Here is an 18,642-nt window from a genome sequence, read left to right as displayed (position 1 = left end):
CCCTGGCTTCGAGAGTATGCCCTTGATTGATCAGCTCGAGTACTTAAATGCTCGGCAGATCATCCAACAAAAACGCCAGGCCTATGTCAGAGACTCTACTTCACCTCCTGGAAGTTACCATGATGATCCGAGCGAGGAACCGAGATCGCTGATCCGAACCAGACTGGGGACTCCACTCGGAAACCCAATACGGACCGGATCAGCCGAACAAAGAACTCCAACCAGGAGTAGACTTGGTCCGCAGCCGAACGTAATCCCGGAAGAAGAGCCCGAACCTTCCTCTTCCAGCACCCAGACCGGCAGACAACCTACACGGGATCGGCTCGGCCCAACCATGGTCATGTCCGACCGACGTCCGGTGAGTGAGAGGATCACTCGTCAGCTGGTAAGCGAGAGACTCGGTAACCGGACCGAGTGCTCAGGGGAAACTGCGGCCGAGCCGACCCCACCCAATGTGGAAAATCTTGTCCGGACTTTGGTCCAAAGCCAAATCCGGAGTGTCCACGATCGGCTCGGCCAAGTCGAGGTCTCCAGGGGGTACACCGGTAGAAGTAGAACTAGGGGTGTGATTTGGATTGGAAAATCCGAATCCGACCGATTCCTATCCGAAAATTTTCAATTTTATTCCGAATCCGAAAATGCCGAATCCGAAAATGCCGAAATCCGAAAATTCCGAAAAAAATTGGATTGGAATTGGAATGTTTATGTAAATTCCGATTCCGATCCGATATTTCCGAAATTATGCCAATTTATTCCATATTTATATTAATATTATATATTTTATCATTTATTTAGTATGATACATATAACATATATTTTAAAAAAGATGACTAATACTATTAATATAAATATATGTACATTATAAATATATGTGTATCATAATAACATAAATGGTAAGTTGGTAACACAAACACCCACATTTTTCCGTACATGTAATTACTATTTTTTTTTATTAGGGAGGGGAATTGAAGATATGGGGCAATTCTATAGTTGTTCCAACTGGAATATCCCACCAATTGTAATTACTAATTACTAAATATTTAAGCTTATTATATTCAAAATTTCAAACATGATATATATATATATATGAGTAACATGTATCTACTAGTGACATTTATTCTAACAATGTTGGATAAGGTCCAAAGATTAATCCCCCACCTATAAGATATGTGCTATTAAGCCTATTATACATTCATAGTGACATTTATTTCTCTTATATATTATGTGTGTTATAATATATACCATTAAACATATATAATATATACCATACATAATTTATTTCGCTTGTAACATACATAATATATACCATACATAATTTATTTCTCTTATAACATACATAATATATACCGTACATTAATGGGATTAGTTCGCGCCTAAAAATTTGATGCCGATGAAAAGATACAATAGCTAATAGCCGATTGAGGTGGCCGACGAAAGCTTTTTTCTAACAAGTGAGTTGAACTGACAAAATGTAGAATTTTGTCGGCAGAGAGTTTTGTTGATGCGCTTTGGGAAACCAAACTATTATGAAAAAAAATCCGAACATGTTCTAAAAAATATTATGAAAATGTGAAAATTCCGATTTTTTATTCGAAAATTTCAAATGTTTATCCGAAAGTTCCGAAAATGTTATATTCCGAAAAATTTCGAAAATTCCGAGAAATCCGAAAATTTCGAATCGGAATGAGATGTTGAAATTCCGATTTTTTGGAATGGAAATTGGAACATAAATTCCATTCCAAATTTTTTTGGATTGGAATTGGAACACTCTATTTCCGATCCGATCCCGCCGAAACACACCCCTAGGTAGAACCGATCACGGGGAAGAGCTCCCCCTCCCATATACCAGCAGGATCATGGATGCTGAGGTCTCCCGGGATACAAAACCCCCCAAGATGGATCAGTACGACGGGACTAGAGATCCCTACGATCATCTTGACAGCTTCAGATACGCCATGGAGGCCCGCCAGGCATCTGAGGCCACGAAGTGCAGAATCTTCCCTTCAACCTTGAAGGGATCGGCTCGGGGGTGGTTTCGAACTCTCCAGCCGAACTCCATTGACTCTTTCTCCGATCTCCAGAGAGCCTTCCTGACGAGATATCGGGTTGTATCCGAACGACTCTACAACTTGAACGATATGTCACTCATCAAACAGCAGGAAGGGGAGAGCCTTAAGACCTATCTGATACGCTTCAACATCGAATATACGAAGTGTGATGATTGCGACGACAGATCGGCTAAGAACGCTCTTATGCAAGGTCTGCTCGCCGGGGGACTCCGCTCCCATCTGATGAGGAACCCTCCATCCACCTACGACGAGCTCTCCGCTGAAGCCACCAAATGGGCTCGAGCTGAAGAGTGGAACGCTCAAGTGGAAGCACTGAAAACCAACCAGTCAACTCCCAAGCGGAAGGAGGAAGAAACCTCATACCCTAATCGCCTGTCTCAGGGGAAGAAGACCAAAACTGCAAAGTCACACCAACTCCTAGGCGGGGAGCCTCGTTACGTTCAGTACCTTGAGTTCACCCCGTTGAACACAAGCTTGGAGGATATCCTTCCAAAATCAAGGATCAGCTCCCAGTCCCTAAGGAGATTCGAGGTCCACCTCAGGACAAAATCAAGGAAGATATCTATTGTAAGTATCATTCCAACCATGGTCACGTCACGAACAAATGCTATTCTCTCCGCGACGCAATAGAGACCCTCGCCCGAGCTGGCAAGATTAATCAATTCTTGACCGGAGCCCCAAGGGTGAAGATCATTGACCCAAGGAGGACCACCAACACCGTTGAAACCAGAGATACTCATATTGGTTGAGGGCTGAGACCTTCGACTTCGCCTCTGGCCCTTCAGATCGAGTCGGATCATCCCGGCGGATCCCCCACATCCAATCCGACCCGATCTGAGGATATTCTAAGAATTGAGTGTTCATCATTTCTTGGTTATCCCAGCTCGGCTCGGCTCGGCTTTGGTGATCATCATTTCAAATCCTAGTCACAGCCGGATTTCACTTGAAAGGATTACTGCATTATCTGCCTGATCGGTTCGGCCTCTCCCTATTAGGGATTGGGAAGAAGTCCCGGTTTTTTCGAGGAGAAATCGGACCAACCTGTTCGGATCGGCTCAAGACTCAAACGCACTTGCATACCTACGCACAAATACTGAAGTGTTCGCCTGGTTCTACAATGGTGTTCTAAACATTTCCTCTGACTTGATCAAGATCGGGGACTGTCCGATCTGATCTTCTTTCGACAAATATAGATGAACACATCTAGATCCACTTTGATTCTCAGATTTTGAAGCTAAAAACACCTGGTCCAAGCCGGAGCGACTGGCCACAGTCCCGGCGCCCAACAGGAAAAGACTCATCAGGTCTATAAAAACACCTGATCCAAGCCGGAGCGACTGGCCACAGTCCCGGCGCCCAACAGGAAAAGACTCATCAGGTCTATAAAAACACCTGGTCCAAGCCGGAGCGACTGGCCACAGTCCCGGCGCCCAACATGAAAAGACTCATCAGGTCTATAAAAACACCTGGTCCAAGCCGGAGCGACTGGTCACAGTCCCGGCGCCCAACAGGAAAAGACTCATCAGGTCTATAAAAACCCCTGTCCGAGCCGAAGTGACTTTCTACAGTCCTAACGTTCGACAGGATATTTCCAAAAAAAAAAAATATACCCTCAAACTCAAACTTTCATCGTACATACCGAGCCGATCTGAAAGTAAGTTTGAATATTTTTTCTCAAAAACAAAATTCCTAATATCTCAATGGACACATCAAACCCATCTGAGATCATCAGGGATTTATAGTTTCTACTTATTTTCATCATGCACATCAGGCTGATCCGAAAACAAGTTGGGAATTATCATTGCATTTTATCATAATGGCCAAGTCAGGCCGAATGTCACTTCTTACAGGTCATCACCTTTTTTCAACTTCCAATCCATCACAAGTCTGCTCGGACCGGAAGTTGGGGGACTCATGTTTGTGGATAAATCCACATGGATTCAATGGCCAAACACAGACCAACACGTGGCACACCAGGTCCCATTTTTGCTCAGACTCTTTGATGGTCAACTTGGTCAAACCCAGCCATCTGTGTCATCATCTTAGCTCAGCAAATGCCAACAACGTGTACATCTGAGATCGGCTCTTACCTCCGGGTTATCCATGTCCGATCCGAACCGACATTGGGATCCACCAGGAATTTGAGAGATTATCTTTTTCGGACACCATCAGTTCGGTTCAAATCTGGAGATCATCTTTCTCCAGTCACATCTCAACCATTGGTTCGGCTCGGCCCAGACCAATGACCGATCACGATCAGACGTGTTTCGACAATCTTGTCACCACCTGATCATCTCAACCATTGGTTCGGCTCGGCCCGGCACAATGACCGATCACGATCAGACGTGCTTCGACAATCTTGTCACCACCTGATCATCTCAACCATTGGTTCGGCTCGGCCCGGCACAATGACCGATCACGATCAGACGTGCTTCAACAATCTTGCCACCACCGGATCACCTCGACCATTGGTTCGGCTCGGCCCGGCCCAATGACCGATCACGATCATACGTGTTTCGACAATCTTGTCACCACCTGATCATCTCAACCATTGGTTCGGCTCGGCCCGTCCCAATGACCGATCACGATCAGACTTGGATCTCCACGTCACCACATCAACTCAGTCCATTCCATTCCCAGTTCGGATCGGCTCGGCTTTGGTGATCATCATCTCAAATCCTAGTTGCGGCCGGATTTCACTTAAGGGGATCACTGCACTACCTACCTGATCGGCTTGGCCGACTTGTCTAAATCCGATCCGATCCGATCTGATCATACATGGGTTTCACGTCTACACGTGAGGACATGTGTTCGGATCGGCTCGGCCTCCCACCGCCATCCTAAAGAAGATCACGTTGGGACGAACCGCCATACTCAAGTGCACCTGACGTGACTCTCTGACAGATAAGACATTCCAGCTCACAGCCATGACTATTGGGGCATTCCACCTGATCTTCCATCCTTGCATTCAATGCAGCATTGAATGCAAAGGAGGTGAGTAGCTGTGCATGCTACTAGTTATGACCGAACGCGTGGATCTCTCTCAGCCGCTCAATCACATGCAGGTAACTTACTCTCCACACCTTCCCTTGTCTATATAAACCAACTTATATGCACAAAGCCAGGATCCCCACCCATCCAGCCATCACAAAGCAAACACTTGCACAAACTTTGGCTTACCAAAAACACACTTGGACTTGCTGAGAATAAACCCAGAACATTTGTCTTGTTCTTCCCATTCTCCCAAGTTCATCACATGTTCTTCCTCACTTCCATTCAAACACCATCAAACACACATCACTGACTTCATCATCGGAGCGTATTTGGCTGGTACCACACCGGTCCATCTCCTTTGATCTTGTGTTTGTCTACAGGAAGATCACATCATCATCATCCAGCAGGACTTTGGATCAGCCAGGTCACTACCCCTAAGTTGTTGTAACTTTCTTACGGAAATTTGCATCAACACTTAGCTACCAAAGTTAAGAAATAGATATATAAATATTATATATGCTTGGTTGACTTTTGTTAATGATTTACAGCCCTCTTTCTTTTCTCTAGTATCTGGGTTTACTGTCAGTACAGAAACTGCTCAAAGTAAAGTTTCCATTGGAATAGGATTGCTGGTTGGGTCAACTGTTTTTTACCTCACAACAGTATGGGGACTCTGTGTCTATGCTGGCAAGTGTGATCTTGAGGGTAAGGAAAAACAAGATACAGAAGACACACAAACATTCAGCTTATTGGGTATGTGCATTTCTCCCTCTTGGGAAGTTTTTGATTAGTCAATTGTATATCATAAATAATTCAAATTTCTGTTTTAATTGTTTTAAGGCATTGTACCAAATACTAACAGCATTTTTCAGTATTGGCCTGTAGGAAGCAAAAAAGAAAAAAAGAAAAAGAGTACCCTGTTCCAAACTAGTACTATATGTTTGATGAAATAAATTGAAAAGCAAACCTTAGGGTCATGTTAATCATGAATGATGATGTGTTATTTCCAAAACAGTGTTTTTGTGAAGTAGCACAACATGGCTCTAATTGTCTAAGAGCCTAAATCTAGTGTTATTATTATTCAATAGTAGCTTTCAAGAATTGGGTAGATTTGGGGGGAAGTCAAAAACCTTGATGATTAAAACATTTGCCAAATTGTGCTTTTCAATGAGGTATAAATTAACAAATTTATAATTAGAGATGTCTGATTAAGAAGCATGCATGGAACAATGGCGTGAGTACAGAAATTTTGCAATTGCAGGTTCTGGCGTGAGTACAGAAATTTGGAACACTGATGCTGCAAGGATTATGGCCATATCTACCATCACATTTGTTATCACTGAAATACCTCAAGTTCTCAAATTAAGTTCAGGAGGCCAAGACTTGGCAGTTTTAATTGCACTTATTGTTTCTGTGATACTTACAATTTCTTACTTATACTATGAGGTACACTAATTATTAATGTGCTGGACACAAAATCTTGTTTTTTCTGTTTATAAACTGTTTATGTGCTGATGTTTACCATTCTTCAATTGCTTGTGCAGTTCCACTTTAAGCCTTTGATACAGAAAAACCGTATTGATTATGTAAAGCACAAATATGTTATGTCAGGATTCTTGGTATGTTTAGATTCATGTGCTCCAGGAGAGCTCCTAACCAGCAATGGTGAACCTAACGAAGAAGGTCTAAAAAAGTTAGTCATTACAAAGAATAGTTCTTTTACTTGTTTTTTATTTCCAAGCATTTCTGTAGCTGCTGCATATGTTATTAAACTCCAGGGTGATTGATTTGTCACTTGTATCTCAGGTTGTTTAACATCCTTGATAAAGATGCAGATGGAGTTGTTTCACCTGCCGAAATAAGAGCACTGGTCATCGGAATCCAATCTGAAGAGACAGGTTTGAATATGATTGATCATGTGGATAACGTTATGAAATATTTCGATAGGTCTGGTGATTTACAGATTGATGAGGAGGAGTTTATTGCTGGTATATCAAAATGGATTGATGAGGCAAAGTGTACGGGGAATGGTTTTAATGACCCCAGCCATCGTGCAAGGAAGTACTACTCATTGAAAAGCATACATAAGGTATATGATTGTTAGACTTTGTACTAATAAGGTAATGTTCATACTCGCTAGACTAGCAAACTTCAATATTTAAGTTGGTATACAGGGAATAGAGCAAGAGAAGTACATGTTGGTGTCCGAGATCAGTGACAAGGAGGGTGTTGCAAGCCCCAAGTGGACTTCTTTCAAAGCAGTAATGCTGTTGTTGCTGGGAACTTGTATTGCTGCTCTGGTTGCTGAACCATTGGTAGATGCTGTTGATGAGTTCTCGGTTGCTACCAGCATTCCAACCTTCTTTGTGTCATTTGTTGTGCTGCCTTTGGCTACTAGCTGTAGTGAATCATTGTCAGCAATAAGAAAGGCTCGTCAGAAGACACAGAAAACTGTCTCCTTCACATTGTCTGAGGTATGTTTCCCACTATTTAATTGCAGGCCTCTGCTGTCTCATTTGATTGCCATTGTGATCATTTTTAAGTAGCATTAAAGTAATTGTGAAACCATGCATTTTGACTCTATGCATGAAATTTCCAAACAAATGATCGAGTTCTAATCCTTAAGAAAATTCTTATGTCTGAATTTGTTGGTGCAGTTATCTGTGATGGCAACATTGAATAATCTACTCTGCCTATCAGTTTTCTTGGCCATTGTTTACATCAAAGGATTGACATGGGACTTCTCATCTGAGGTGTTGATTCTTGCTATTGTTTGCATTTCAATGGGTGCTCTCACCGGCTTCAGGAGGATTTTGCCTCTTTGGACAGCGTTAGTGGCTATTCTGCTTTATCCCTTGTCCCTCACATTGGTTTATGTCCTGCATAATGTTTTTGGTTGGTCATAGCTATATATATTGCCTCATGGGAACCCTATAAAGTTGAGAAGAGGCTACCCATTGGCTAGTCTGGAACACTATATATTGTTTTCTCTTTTAAGGCATTAGATGATCCTTGTTTCAACTTCTATGTTTGAGTGAAATTAACTGCTCCATGTGACTAGTGCTATGTTGTATATAAGAAATTTAAGGCATATTCAGTATCATTGTGATCTCAATTAGAAGGCTCATCTACCTTGACTACTTCAAAATTAAACTGATATTCTTCTTCATTATTGTGTCTGCCCTTGCTCTTGGGTTGTCCTTGTCCCTGAAGTATTTATCAATGAAGAAAATCATGTTGGACTAATTTCGAATTTTGAAAATCGTCATGAACTTACTTAGGTACATGCATGAATAATGGTTTTTTGTTTTCTTCTAACACAAATAATGTATCTGTACGTAAGAGTCAGTTGGTTCAATTAATATATCAAAGTCTATTTAAATAGGTACCTGAATACATTGCAGTGAAAGTCAAGAAGAGAGAGAGATTGCAATTTCCGAATGGTAGCCAAATGTACTTTCATTCATAGTACTGTTACCTTGGAACATGTAATGAAGGGACACAGAAAGGTTTGAGTACTCATTCAAGTTAACAGGAAGGATAGGGATAGCTGTGACCAAGACTTCAGAAATGTTGAGTTGAGCATTCCTATCACCCACCAATAGGGACCGTTGTATATATTCAGACTGCCAAAATCCTTTGGTCTTGAATTAATCATATATATATAATGTATATAGCTCTTTCTATTAAGGTATATCTTAACTTATTTATGTTGAGGTATATCCTATTAGGACCCACATGAATCGTTTTGCGTTGATCCGAACCGTTCATTTTTTACATCTTCATTGATAGATCATCCTTGCAAAAAATTAATCAAATCGGAAATCATTCGCCTATCTAACTTTGGTCGAATAAATGGACGAATCAATATTTTCGATGAAATCGTCCATTTATTTTATCAAAGTTAGATAGACAAATGATTTTCGATTTGACTAATTTTTTACAAGAATGATTTATCAATAAAGATGATGCTTGCGAACGGTTCGGATCGACACAAAACGACTCGTGTAGACCCTAACAAGATCATACATCAACATAAATAAGTTGAGATATATCTATTAGGACCAACATGAGGTATACCTCAACCTATTATACCTTATTTATATATATACTAATTATTAATTAGTTGTTTTAAATTATGAAAGACAAACAAAATAGAATGAATTGAAAGACAGGAAGTAGTGCCCCGCAGGCCGCAGCCATAGGCTGGATGCATGGGCCCATTTCATATGTCATATAATTTAGGTGACACTCATGCTGGATTGCTGGGTCCAAGTGACTGCATTAATATATATACCATTTTATATTTATGATGTAATCATATTAGCTAGAATCGCAAATGATATTTAACTAATTTAAGTGGGATCAACCGATGAACTATAAGAGTGTAACTAAAGTTTTATTTTATTTTGTTTAGGATCAATATATAATTAAGTGATACTTATATGTAAAGTCTTCACAATATATAATAGGCATTAGGGAAGAGAGAAAGAAATGAACAAACTCCATGTGCATCAAACATGACGGCCAGCAAGGGTCCGTACATACAGCCTATCAAAACTAGCTAATTGGCTGCTAATAAATATGTTGTTTTCTGATTTGGAATAAAGTCACAAAATATTACCTAATCCACTAGGATCAACACAAATCATTGACTTTATGAATGCAAATATATATTGATCTTCCCTATAGACTTTTCTGCAAATTAAGCCACCACATATATATCTATATATATATATATATATTTTTAAGGATATATTCATTAACTTTGAAACATACCTTCATATATACATATATAAAACACATGAACTTTCAAATCTAAAAAGATCGACATATACCCTTTTCCACAACCTTCATTACTAGCTGCCTTGTTGTTCATTGAGGAACAAGGGGATCTATATATGATGACCAAAGCTGCATATTTAGTAGCTTTATTCGTTTTTGTTGTAGTAATAGGAGGAGTCAGAGGTCGGTCTTTTGGATATAGTGGTGGTTCTTCTGAATTGGTTTCAGACGGTGGTGATGATCATAATGTTGATGAATTCAATGAAAGTGAAAGCAGCAAGTCCCTCTTGGTTCTCAAAGGAATTGATTCATCATCATCTGCAGTGGAGGAGGAGGAGGAGTCATGTGAGCAGCTTTATGGGTTCTTGCCATGCTCTAACAGCATATATGGGCATGTGTTCCTGATGGTGGTGTATGAGTACTTGTTGTTTCATGCTGAGTCATATTTGGCTGCTGGGGGTGAACAGATCTTCAAGATTCTGGGACCTGGTGTCTTTGGTGCTAGTGCTTTCCATGTCCTTGGTGCCCTTCCTGAGTCTCTATTACTTCTTGGTATGCACATATGCTGCTTAATTACTTTTTCATCTTCTTCTTAATTTCCATTTTATTAATTAATTAGTTTTTGTATGTGCATGATCAAACACAAACTTTGAAATCTCTATCTTCTTTGTCGTCACAAATCATCATTTTCAACTGTCTAACATGTTATAATCATCTATGCAATAATTATTATGATTAATAACCTAATAACTAATATAACACGTTAGATTATGTAACAAGATTGACTATATATTCCAACTATATATAAATATATCCATCGCAAGTTCTAGCCTTATGTTTATTGATTAAGATAGAATATAGCTGGATTTGAGCGATGCCAGCTGTCAATATCAAAGATATTGACTGAAATTAATTGGTAACATCGTCGTTTACATATATTATTTAATGTGTGGCTACGATTCTTCAGTCTCTCAGCTGAAAAGAAATTAAAGAAAAAACACGGGGCTTAGTATTCAAAAACTTTTATGGTGATGGTATTTGAATTAATCAATCAAAACATTATTATTAATTAATTCTAAAATTAATCTTTGTTTATTAGTTAATTTTTATAACGAGAAAAGCTTAACTATAAAGTCTATAATAAAGATAAGAGCTGACTTGACATTCCAAGAGATAATTTATGTCTTGAAATTGGAGAAATATTTATGGTTTCATGTTATAATAACCATATAACAAAAACAATGTCACGCATTAAAGTGCTAAGTTTGTTTATGGTATAAATATCGCATGACATACAAATAGTTTATATCTTAATCATACATTCATAGGAATGTACATAGCATGACTTGACTGACTAATTGTAACTATAATTTTGATAACTCTTCACAGCTTCTGGATTTTTCAACTCAAAGGAGATCGCTGAAGAATATGTGTATACCGGAGTTGGGTTGGTGGCTGGAACATCAATTTTTCTCTTAACAATAGTTTGGGGGACTTGTGTAATTGCTAGCTGCCAAGACTTTTCAAACATTAATCGAAGCTCTTCTAAGGTTTCCAATGATTCACATTCAAAACCTTTATCATGGGAAAGACTACCTGCCTCATTGACTGGTCAGCCTCCCTCGATCACTATCTCTTTTCTCGCTCCTTAATATTATATATTGGATTTCCAAATCATATTCAATTTCATTCACGAACAATAATTTACTTAGTTACCTAAAAAATTATGCATGAAGAAGAACTAGAATACTATTTGTATCAACAACAAAATTAATGCTGAAAGGCCAATTCGGCTTTGGCTCAAGTCATAATGCACCCAGCCAAAGCCCAAGTAATAATGGGCCCATCCAAAGTTTTAAGAAATAATGGGCTTTTGGCTGGGAATGGATGATTTTCTAGCTTCAAATTTTATCAAACAAAAAATTAAGGAGAAATGCTATTCACACCCCTCTAGCATATATGTCTAGCAGTTCCCCCTTAAATTAGAAGAACGTACATGTACACTGTCAAATTGTCCTTACATTGTTTTCTTTTACTGCTTTGAATTCGTAGGTTGTGGTATGACTACGGATGTAGAGACCAGCCGCCTTGCAAGGATTATGGTTTTTTCAGTGATACCATTTCTTATAATGCAAATCTCAAACATCTTCCAATCCTCTTCTGGACAACGCATTTCCATCTTCATTGCTCTCTGTGTTTCTATTGTCTTCCTATTATTGTACTTTATTTATCAGGTACGTACACATATATATTCATTAATTATATGAACTCATAAATATCTAATTTACTATATATAAATGTCATAATCTTTAATTACTCTGAAAATTAATGTACAGATCTTCCAGCCCTGGGTTCAGAAAAGAAGATTAGAATTTGTGAAACATGGGCACTTGGTATCAAGCATTTTACAACATGTTCAAAAACATGCACTAGGGAGAATCCTCACTGTCAAAGGGGCACCAAATTTACATGCTATAAGAAGGTGAGGCTTTTTTTTGTTTTTTTTCTTTCTTGTTTTTAAAAATTTATTACGTTTTTGTTGAGGTGTAGCCGGTTAATTGATGTATCCAACCGCGCAGTTTTCCCACGATTTTGTCTCAATTTAACCATAAATCGGATATGAGATTTTACCAAAAGGCTTCAATATTAGTATGGTGTGTGCCTATATTTGAGGACATGCGCCCTTCTTTAATTATATACCTACTCATCACTCTAATCTAGCCATCTTCTCCAACAGTTCATATGATTCTCAACTTACAATTCATTTCAATGTGAAATTTCAGAAGGAGGGTACGTATCTTGATAGATCACTAATTAATTAAACAATGTGTACGTATACATTGCAGGCTGTTTGAGGAAATAGATGAAGATGGTGACAATTACATATCACTTTCTGAAGTAAGAGAAATGCTTCTTGAAATCAAATTCACATCAACAGAAGACGACAAGGATAAAGGAATAGAAGAAGTGATGAAACAGTTTGACCTTGATGATGATGGAAAAATCACTAAAGATGAATTCATGAATGGCTTCACTAAATGGCTTGATGAGATCAGGGCCGTGCATGAACAAAATACCCAAAGGTCATTGGATGACATATATGAGGTAATTTTCAGCTGTACGTATTGATTCAGCATATAGAGGGACAATAATTAATATATGCTATAGTTACTAATTAAATTTGTTTTCTAAATGATGTATCGATACAAATATTTAAATGAGGTTCATAGTAGATTTAAATTTAAATAAATAAAATATTATCACTTTATTTGATAAACAAATCTGCATGAAATAGTACTTATAGAGTGAATACATATTAACATAGAGATATTTCTAATTTAAAGCAAAGAGTATATATACTTGCATGCATTGTCCTCGATCATTATTAATTTTATACATGCTTAATTATTTATTGCTGCACAGGTGTTTCAACCTTGGATTGAAAATAGAAGAAGAGAACGTGAAATGAAGAAGAATTTAATGTCAGAAATACTAAGACATGTCCAAACCAATTCACTTGGAAGCATTCTCACAGAAGATGGCATGCCTGATAAACAAAATATTAGAAGGTATGTGTGTGAGTGTGCCTACCACAAACAGTTAAAATACTAATAGAAATATACTGTTACGCTTTTCAATAAAAAAATTTGTAGTATATTTATTGATTATATTGCTGATAAAATGTAATTAATTAGTAATGTAGTCCGTAAATATGATATATCATATATGTAGTATTACTCTACATATTTTATTTTTTTTTGGGTTATAGTAGGTATTGACCACTACGTACTCTTTTCTACGTGCATAAAACAATAGGTTGTTTGAAAAGATTGATCTTGATGGAAATAATCATATATCACCAACAGAATTGAAAGAACTGATCGTGGATATCAAGTTTGGTAATATTCCAGTGGATGAATCAGTTGCAAAATTGATAGAAGAACTTGACACAAGTGGAGACCATTTGGTTAATGAGGAAGAATTTGTTGCTGGATTAACAAAATGGATAAATAAAACTAATGCTCAAGCTCCTTCCTCGTTTGAATCAGAAGACGATACCTACCAAGTAAGTAACTCTACATGCATGGTTTGTGACTATTTAAACTCTCAAAAAATTATAACAGAAAGGAACTAAAAAGCATGCATTATGTTATAGCTTGATATATATTGTTAACTCATTTTTTAACATTAAAGATTTTGAGGTTTAGTGATTGTCTAATATAGTATCAAAGCCATGAATTAATCTACAAAATTTGGGTTTAAAACCTCCAACTCTCACCCTTAATTAATTATCACCTATCATGCTCTCCAATGTACAAAGTGAGGTTGCACATATATATATAAGGTGATATTCTTTTACCAAACTATAAAATCATACATTCAGTTAGGAGTCAACTTAATCATCAATTATCTTGATTCACAGTTTTACAAAAGAACATCATTGTGTATATATATATAGAGGAAGCTAGCTTTAAGTAAAGATGTCCTCGATAATTTAAGAAAAAGAGAACATATTATCTTAGACCCAAAAAATGGATGGTTCTGATCATTAAACTACATTGTCTAGTGATTCCCAAAGATTGAGTATGTTCTCATTTTTCTTGTCTAATACATTGAACTCATGTAAAATGATTATGCAGAGAACTTGGGAAGAAACAGATAAGTTGGTGGATGAAAAGCATAGCAGCAGTGGAGCTGTTGACAATTCAGTATGGGCATGGTTGAAGGCTATAACATATATGGTACTTGGGTTTGTTGTACTAGCAGTTCTAGCAGAACCTCTCATAGAAAGTGTTCAGAATTTCTCGAAAGCTGCAAGCATTCCTTCTTTCTTTGTAGCATTCGTGCTAGTCCCCTTGGCAACCAATGCTAGGCAAGCAATCTCAGCAATTAGTGCAGCCAGTCGCAAAACACCAAGAACCACTTCTCTAACATTTTCTGAGGTTTGTGCCCCTTTTTTTCATCAATATTCAATTGTAAGTTGAGCATTTGAACACTGCTTGTAAGTGTTTGAACGCTCTTAAAATTGTTGTTTAGTTACATTCTTATTTTAATAGATGTCATAGAGCGTTCCAATTCTTATATTGAGACTTCGTACACTTTAATCAACATTCAAATGCTTGCAATAAGCATTTGAATACTCAATGCAAAATTCATCGGGACCAACTTTTTTTCTTTTGGGAGGATTGGATTTTTTTGCATATGGTATCTCTTGTTTAGACTTATCTATGATTGACCCTAATAATGTCTTTGGGTGCAGATTTATGGTGGAGTTTTTATGAACAATATTCTGGGTTTCTCTGTGCTTCTAGCCATAATTTATGTTCGTGGAATGACATGGGACTTTTCTGCGGAAGTGTTGGTAGTTCTAATTATGTGCACTGTAGTGGGTCTCATTGCAAGTTTTCGCTCCACTTTCTCTCTCTGGACATCTTTCTTGTCATTCTTGCTATACCCAGTATCATTGCTTTTGGTCTATCTTCTCAATGACGTTCTCAAATATGCTTGATACTCAAAGCATACGAAATTTGAAGGGTAGATTAGATTTGTAACTTGCCAGGCACATGTATTTGAAAGCAATTTTGCCATTTTTGTAAGGTTGGATTTACTGTGTTGCATCAATTATTAATGTGTTGGATCATAAATATACGGAAAGTTCTAAAACGTGACATATATCCCACTGCAATACCCTACACATATCTCAATGAGATGGGCCAAAGGGTGTTGCCCCCATTTGAGTCACATGGGTGTCACTCCATCTCCAATCATAGCTTATTTTGTTTTTAATATTTAAAAGTTTTAAATTAAAAAAAAAAATGATTGGTACACCCAGATTAAAATTAGAAATTTTAGAAAAATTTATAGAACTGGGTGTACTGATCAGATTTTTGGGTGCAATTAGAAGCTCCTGTAAAATTTTAGCTTATCCGAATGAGTTTTTGGGCTAGGATTAGTTCTTACTGTTTAAATTGGGCTTGGTCTCATCAGCATGTTGTAATTGGACCATTGAGCCCTCATCAGTTTCGTGCTGCCAGCCCAAGATTAAATTTTTCTTAAACCTCAAAGCAAGCTCTTCACCTTCAGTTTCACGACCTGCAGAAAAGCTCCGACCTTCAGCTCTTAAACCCTTTGAACGTTCACTCTCGCTCCCAAGCCTCAGAATTTAGTGAGTTATTCTTCTCTTTTCTCTAATTTTTCATGGAATTCGAATCAATTACTGTCATAGCTATCACTGGAAATTGGTTTTGATTTTGTGATTTTAGTTTTGTCTCTGCATCTTTTTCTGTGCAAATTCTGATGTGGGCATGTCTTGATTTTGTTGGGGACTATGAAAGTGAGGTTGTGCTTGACTGTGATGCTTGATGATATGACTCTTTGAGAGTTGGGACTGTAATTTTTCAGCTTATTTTAATCTACCTAGACTAGACATTCATGTACCCTAAGATGCATTGTTGTGATATTTTAATCTACCCTTTCCTGTTTTTTTTTTTTTAACTAAGTTCCAGTAACTGATAAGTCTTGTGAAAGTAAAGCAAATGGGGAAAAAAATAGAATCACTTACGGTGCTACAAAGAAGATATTGAGGAGGTATTTTCTTGAAAATCCTGGTTTTGGAAAATGGCAAATTTTTTTATTTTCTTCTTTCCTAAGAGAGGCTTGTAATATAGGAAATGTGTGAGCTACATTGTTTTTCAAGTTTGATGTCCCCACTTTTGCAGTTACAATAAGTTCAGCCTCAGCTTCAACCCTGAAGCTGAAGCATTTTTCCTTGCACGCTGTATTTGATTCTAAAACCAGCTGGTAAAGATTCTTATATCCCTTGGAATTTGAATTCTATGGTGGCTGTACAGTGACCTGATATAATTGTCCTAGTAAGAGTCATATATATAATAGGAACTTTTTAACTTTCAGGGCAACCATTATGTTCAAACATTTTCTAAGGTCACTCCAATATTTTTTGGAACATATTAAGAAGATAAAAGAAAATCCTTTGGCGAATGGCAACCCCCTTTAGCAAGGTCTTTCCTGTTTTTCTTATTGTTTGTCTATCAGATGACATAAGTCAATTTGGTTAACCTATGATCTCATGTGAGGAGCTGAATTTTCAATAACAGATGTTGTAATGCTTGTAATTAGTATTAGAGCTGCTCTACAACTAATACTAATATTAGTATTTGTTGATATTATTTGATATTGCATCTGTGATATCAACAACTACTAACACTCTTTGTGGGCAAAGTTTGTATTTACTGTAAACTGTGATATGGTATCTGTTACATTTAATTGAAGGATTCTCAGACGATGGCCTGAATTTCTCGATTCTGTTATATATAACCAATGCATTATCCGAAAATGACCTGTAGAATTTTATTAAGTAATGCATGTACTCACATTCTAATGATGACTAAATGAATATCTAAACTCATTGTGTTTCCTATTTCTGTTAAAGACAGCTGAAGAATAGATTGACCTCTGCATTGGTGATGGTGGAAGTGTGGTGGTCCCTCCTAGCTGCTATCCCTGCTATGGTTGCAGGACAAGCATTTCGAGTGAAGAAAAGACGTGCTGAAGAGCAGAGATTAAAGAGTGCTAGAGGGAGGGAGAAGAGTTCTGATGAGATTTTTGTATGCGAGAGGGTATGCACGTCAAAGAGAATACTTAAAAAGGTTGGTGCATTCTCAAAGGACCCAATTCCTGATACTTGTGTTACTGTCTGCGGTGTATCTGAGCTCGACGCATGTGCTGATGCATGTGCGCGCACTGTCTGTATAAACCAACATCAAGTACCTAACTGGAATGACATCTGCCTTCGGAGATGCCAGAGTGAGTGTCTGAAACTCTCTTCTTCCAGTTCTTCTTAGTACATTCTCTTTCAATTTGAATGAGAAATATGTATTGCAAGTGGAGTTATCAAAGTGTCAGTTACTCTCATTTCTACTTGTATCTCTGATTATGAATGTGATTGAATTGGTTACAAGCGTGGACTAAATTATTGTGCTTGATTGCTGTTAAAGAACCATTAGCAACTTCAAGCTTAAGGCAAACAAAAACTTCAAGTTTTAAGGAAGTAACTTCAAGGGGAAGAAAAATATAATACTCCTCCCCTTTCACTTATAAATAGATGAAAGTTAAATTAGAATATCACATAAGTAAAACCAGAACTGGAAAAGAAAAAATGTGCAAGTCTGCTAATTATCAATTTTTTTTTTTCTTCATGGTAACTGCTGGCCATCTAACACAAGCAGTGACCACTCACCATCTATCTCTACCTTACTATAACAGCAAATATGTTTTTAAATTTAATGCTGTGTCTGTGAATAGTATGGAGTGGAGTTGTTTGTTTGTTTTCATCTGTTGGTTTCTGTGGAAATGGACAAACAAAGGGGTTTTTGACTTGGGCTTGGCCATCCATATTATGCCAAGTAATGATCTATGGTTAATGTTGCAACTGTTTCTAAGCCCAACTGCTTTTAAGTCCTTTTTATACTATATGTTTCATTAGTCACATGTATGTTGACAGTTAAGGTTGTTAATTGAGGTTGTGAAGAAATTGCATCAATCATGTATTTTATTCAAACTTGTCTGCTAAGTTTCCATTTAAGTCAAACATGTATTATATGCAAATCTAGAGCCCATGAAATAAAGTTAAATACCAAAAGAAAGTGCACCGAACCCTTTTATCTTTTCTTTGCTTTAGATGAAGTGGACATTGGTTCCTTCAGAGATGTTATCTAGCTTGTCTTTGGGCCCATTGGGCCCCCTTTTTCACCAAAAAAAAAAAGTGGACCATTGA

General features: G+C 37.6%; 2 protein-coding genes and 1 pseudogene across 4 annotated transcripts; all 3 read left to right on the top strand.

Annotated features, from left to right (window-relative positions):
* Nucleotides 1–2,138: 2,138 nt before the first annotated feature.
* Nucleotides 2,139–7,969, top strand: LOC147297951 (sodium/calcium exchanger NCL-like). Its single transcript, XM_086241800.1, has 7 exons — nt 2,139–2,636; nt 5,612–5,816; nt 6,325–6,509; nt 6,608–6,756; nt 6,870–7,152; nt 7,238–7,537; nt 7,721–7,969. The coding sequence occupies exons 1-7, from the start codon at nt 2,139–2,141 to the stop codon at nt 7,967–7,969; spliced, it is 1,869 nt and encodes a 622-aa protein (XP_086097926.1).
* Nucleotides 7,970–9,762: 1,793 nt separating this feature from the next.
* On the top strand, nt 9,763–15,507 carry LOC147297950 (sodium/calcium exchanger NCL1-like). The gene is made up of 9 exons (XM_086229634.1): nt 9,763–10,400; nt 11,238–11,459; nt 11,901–12,082; nt 12,185–12,330; nt 12,695–12,953; nt 13,272–13,417; nt 13,665–13,914; nt 14,489–14,791; nt 15,109–15,507. The coding sequence occupies exons 1-9, from the start codon at nt 9,965–9,967 to the stop codon at nt 15,355–15,357; spliced, it is 2,193 nt and encodes a 730-aa protein (XP_086085760.1). The 5' UTR covers nt 9,763–9,964; the 3' UTR covers nt 15,358–15,507.
* A 350-nt stretch (nt 15,508–15,857) lies between these two features.
* LOC147297949 (uncharacterized protein At5g64816 pseudogene) lies at nt 15,858–17,962 on the top strand (annotated as a pseudogene). 2 transcript variants are annotated; one of them, XR_015119927.1, is made up of 2 exons: nt 15,858–16,014; nt 17,299–17,946. The product of XR_015119927.1 is annotated as an uncharacterized protein At5g64816 pseudogene, transcript variant X1 (transcript). The 2 variants fall into 2 exon arrangements; XR_015119928.1 differs by having other exon boundaries at nt 15,957–16,014; nt 17,303–17,962.
* The last annotated feature ends 680 nt before the right edge of the window (nt 17,963–18,642 follow it).

Source organism: Dryas octopetala, chromosome 1, assembly GCF_963921425.1.
Source record: "Dryas octopetala chromosome 1, drDryOcto1.1, whole genome shotgun sequence".
NCBI lineage: Eukaryota > Viridiplantae > Streptophyta > Magnoliopsida > Rosales > Rosaceae > Dryas > Dryas octopetala.
The sequence above is the reverse complement of the archived record's forward strand: the minus strand, read 5'-3'. Positions and strand labels throughout refer to the sequence as shown.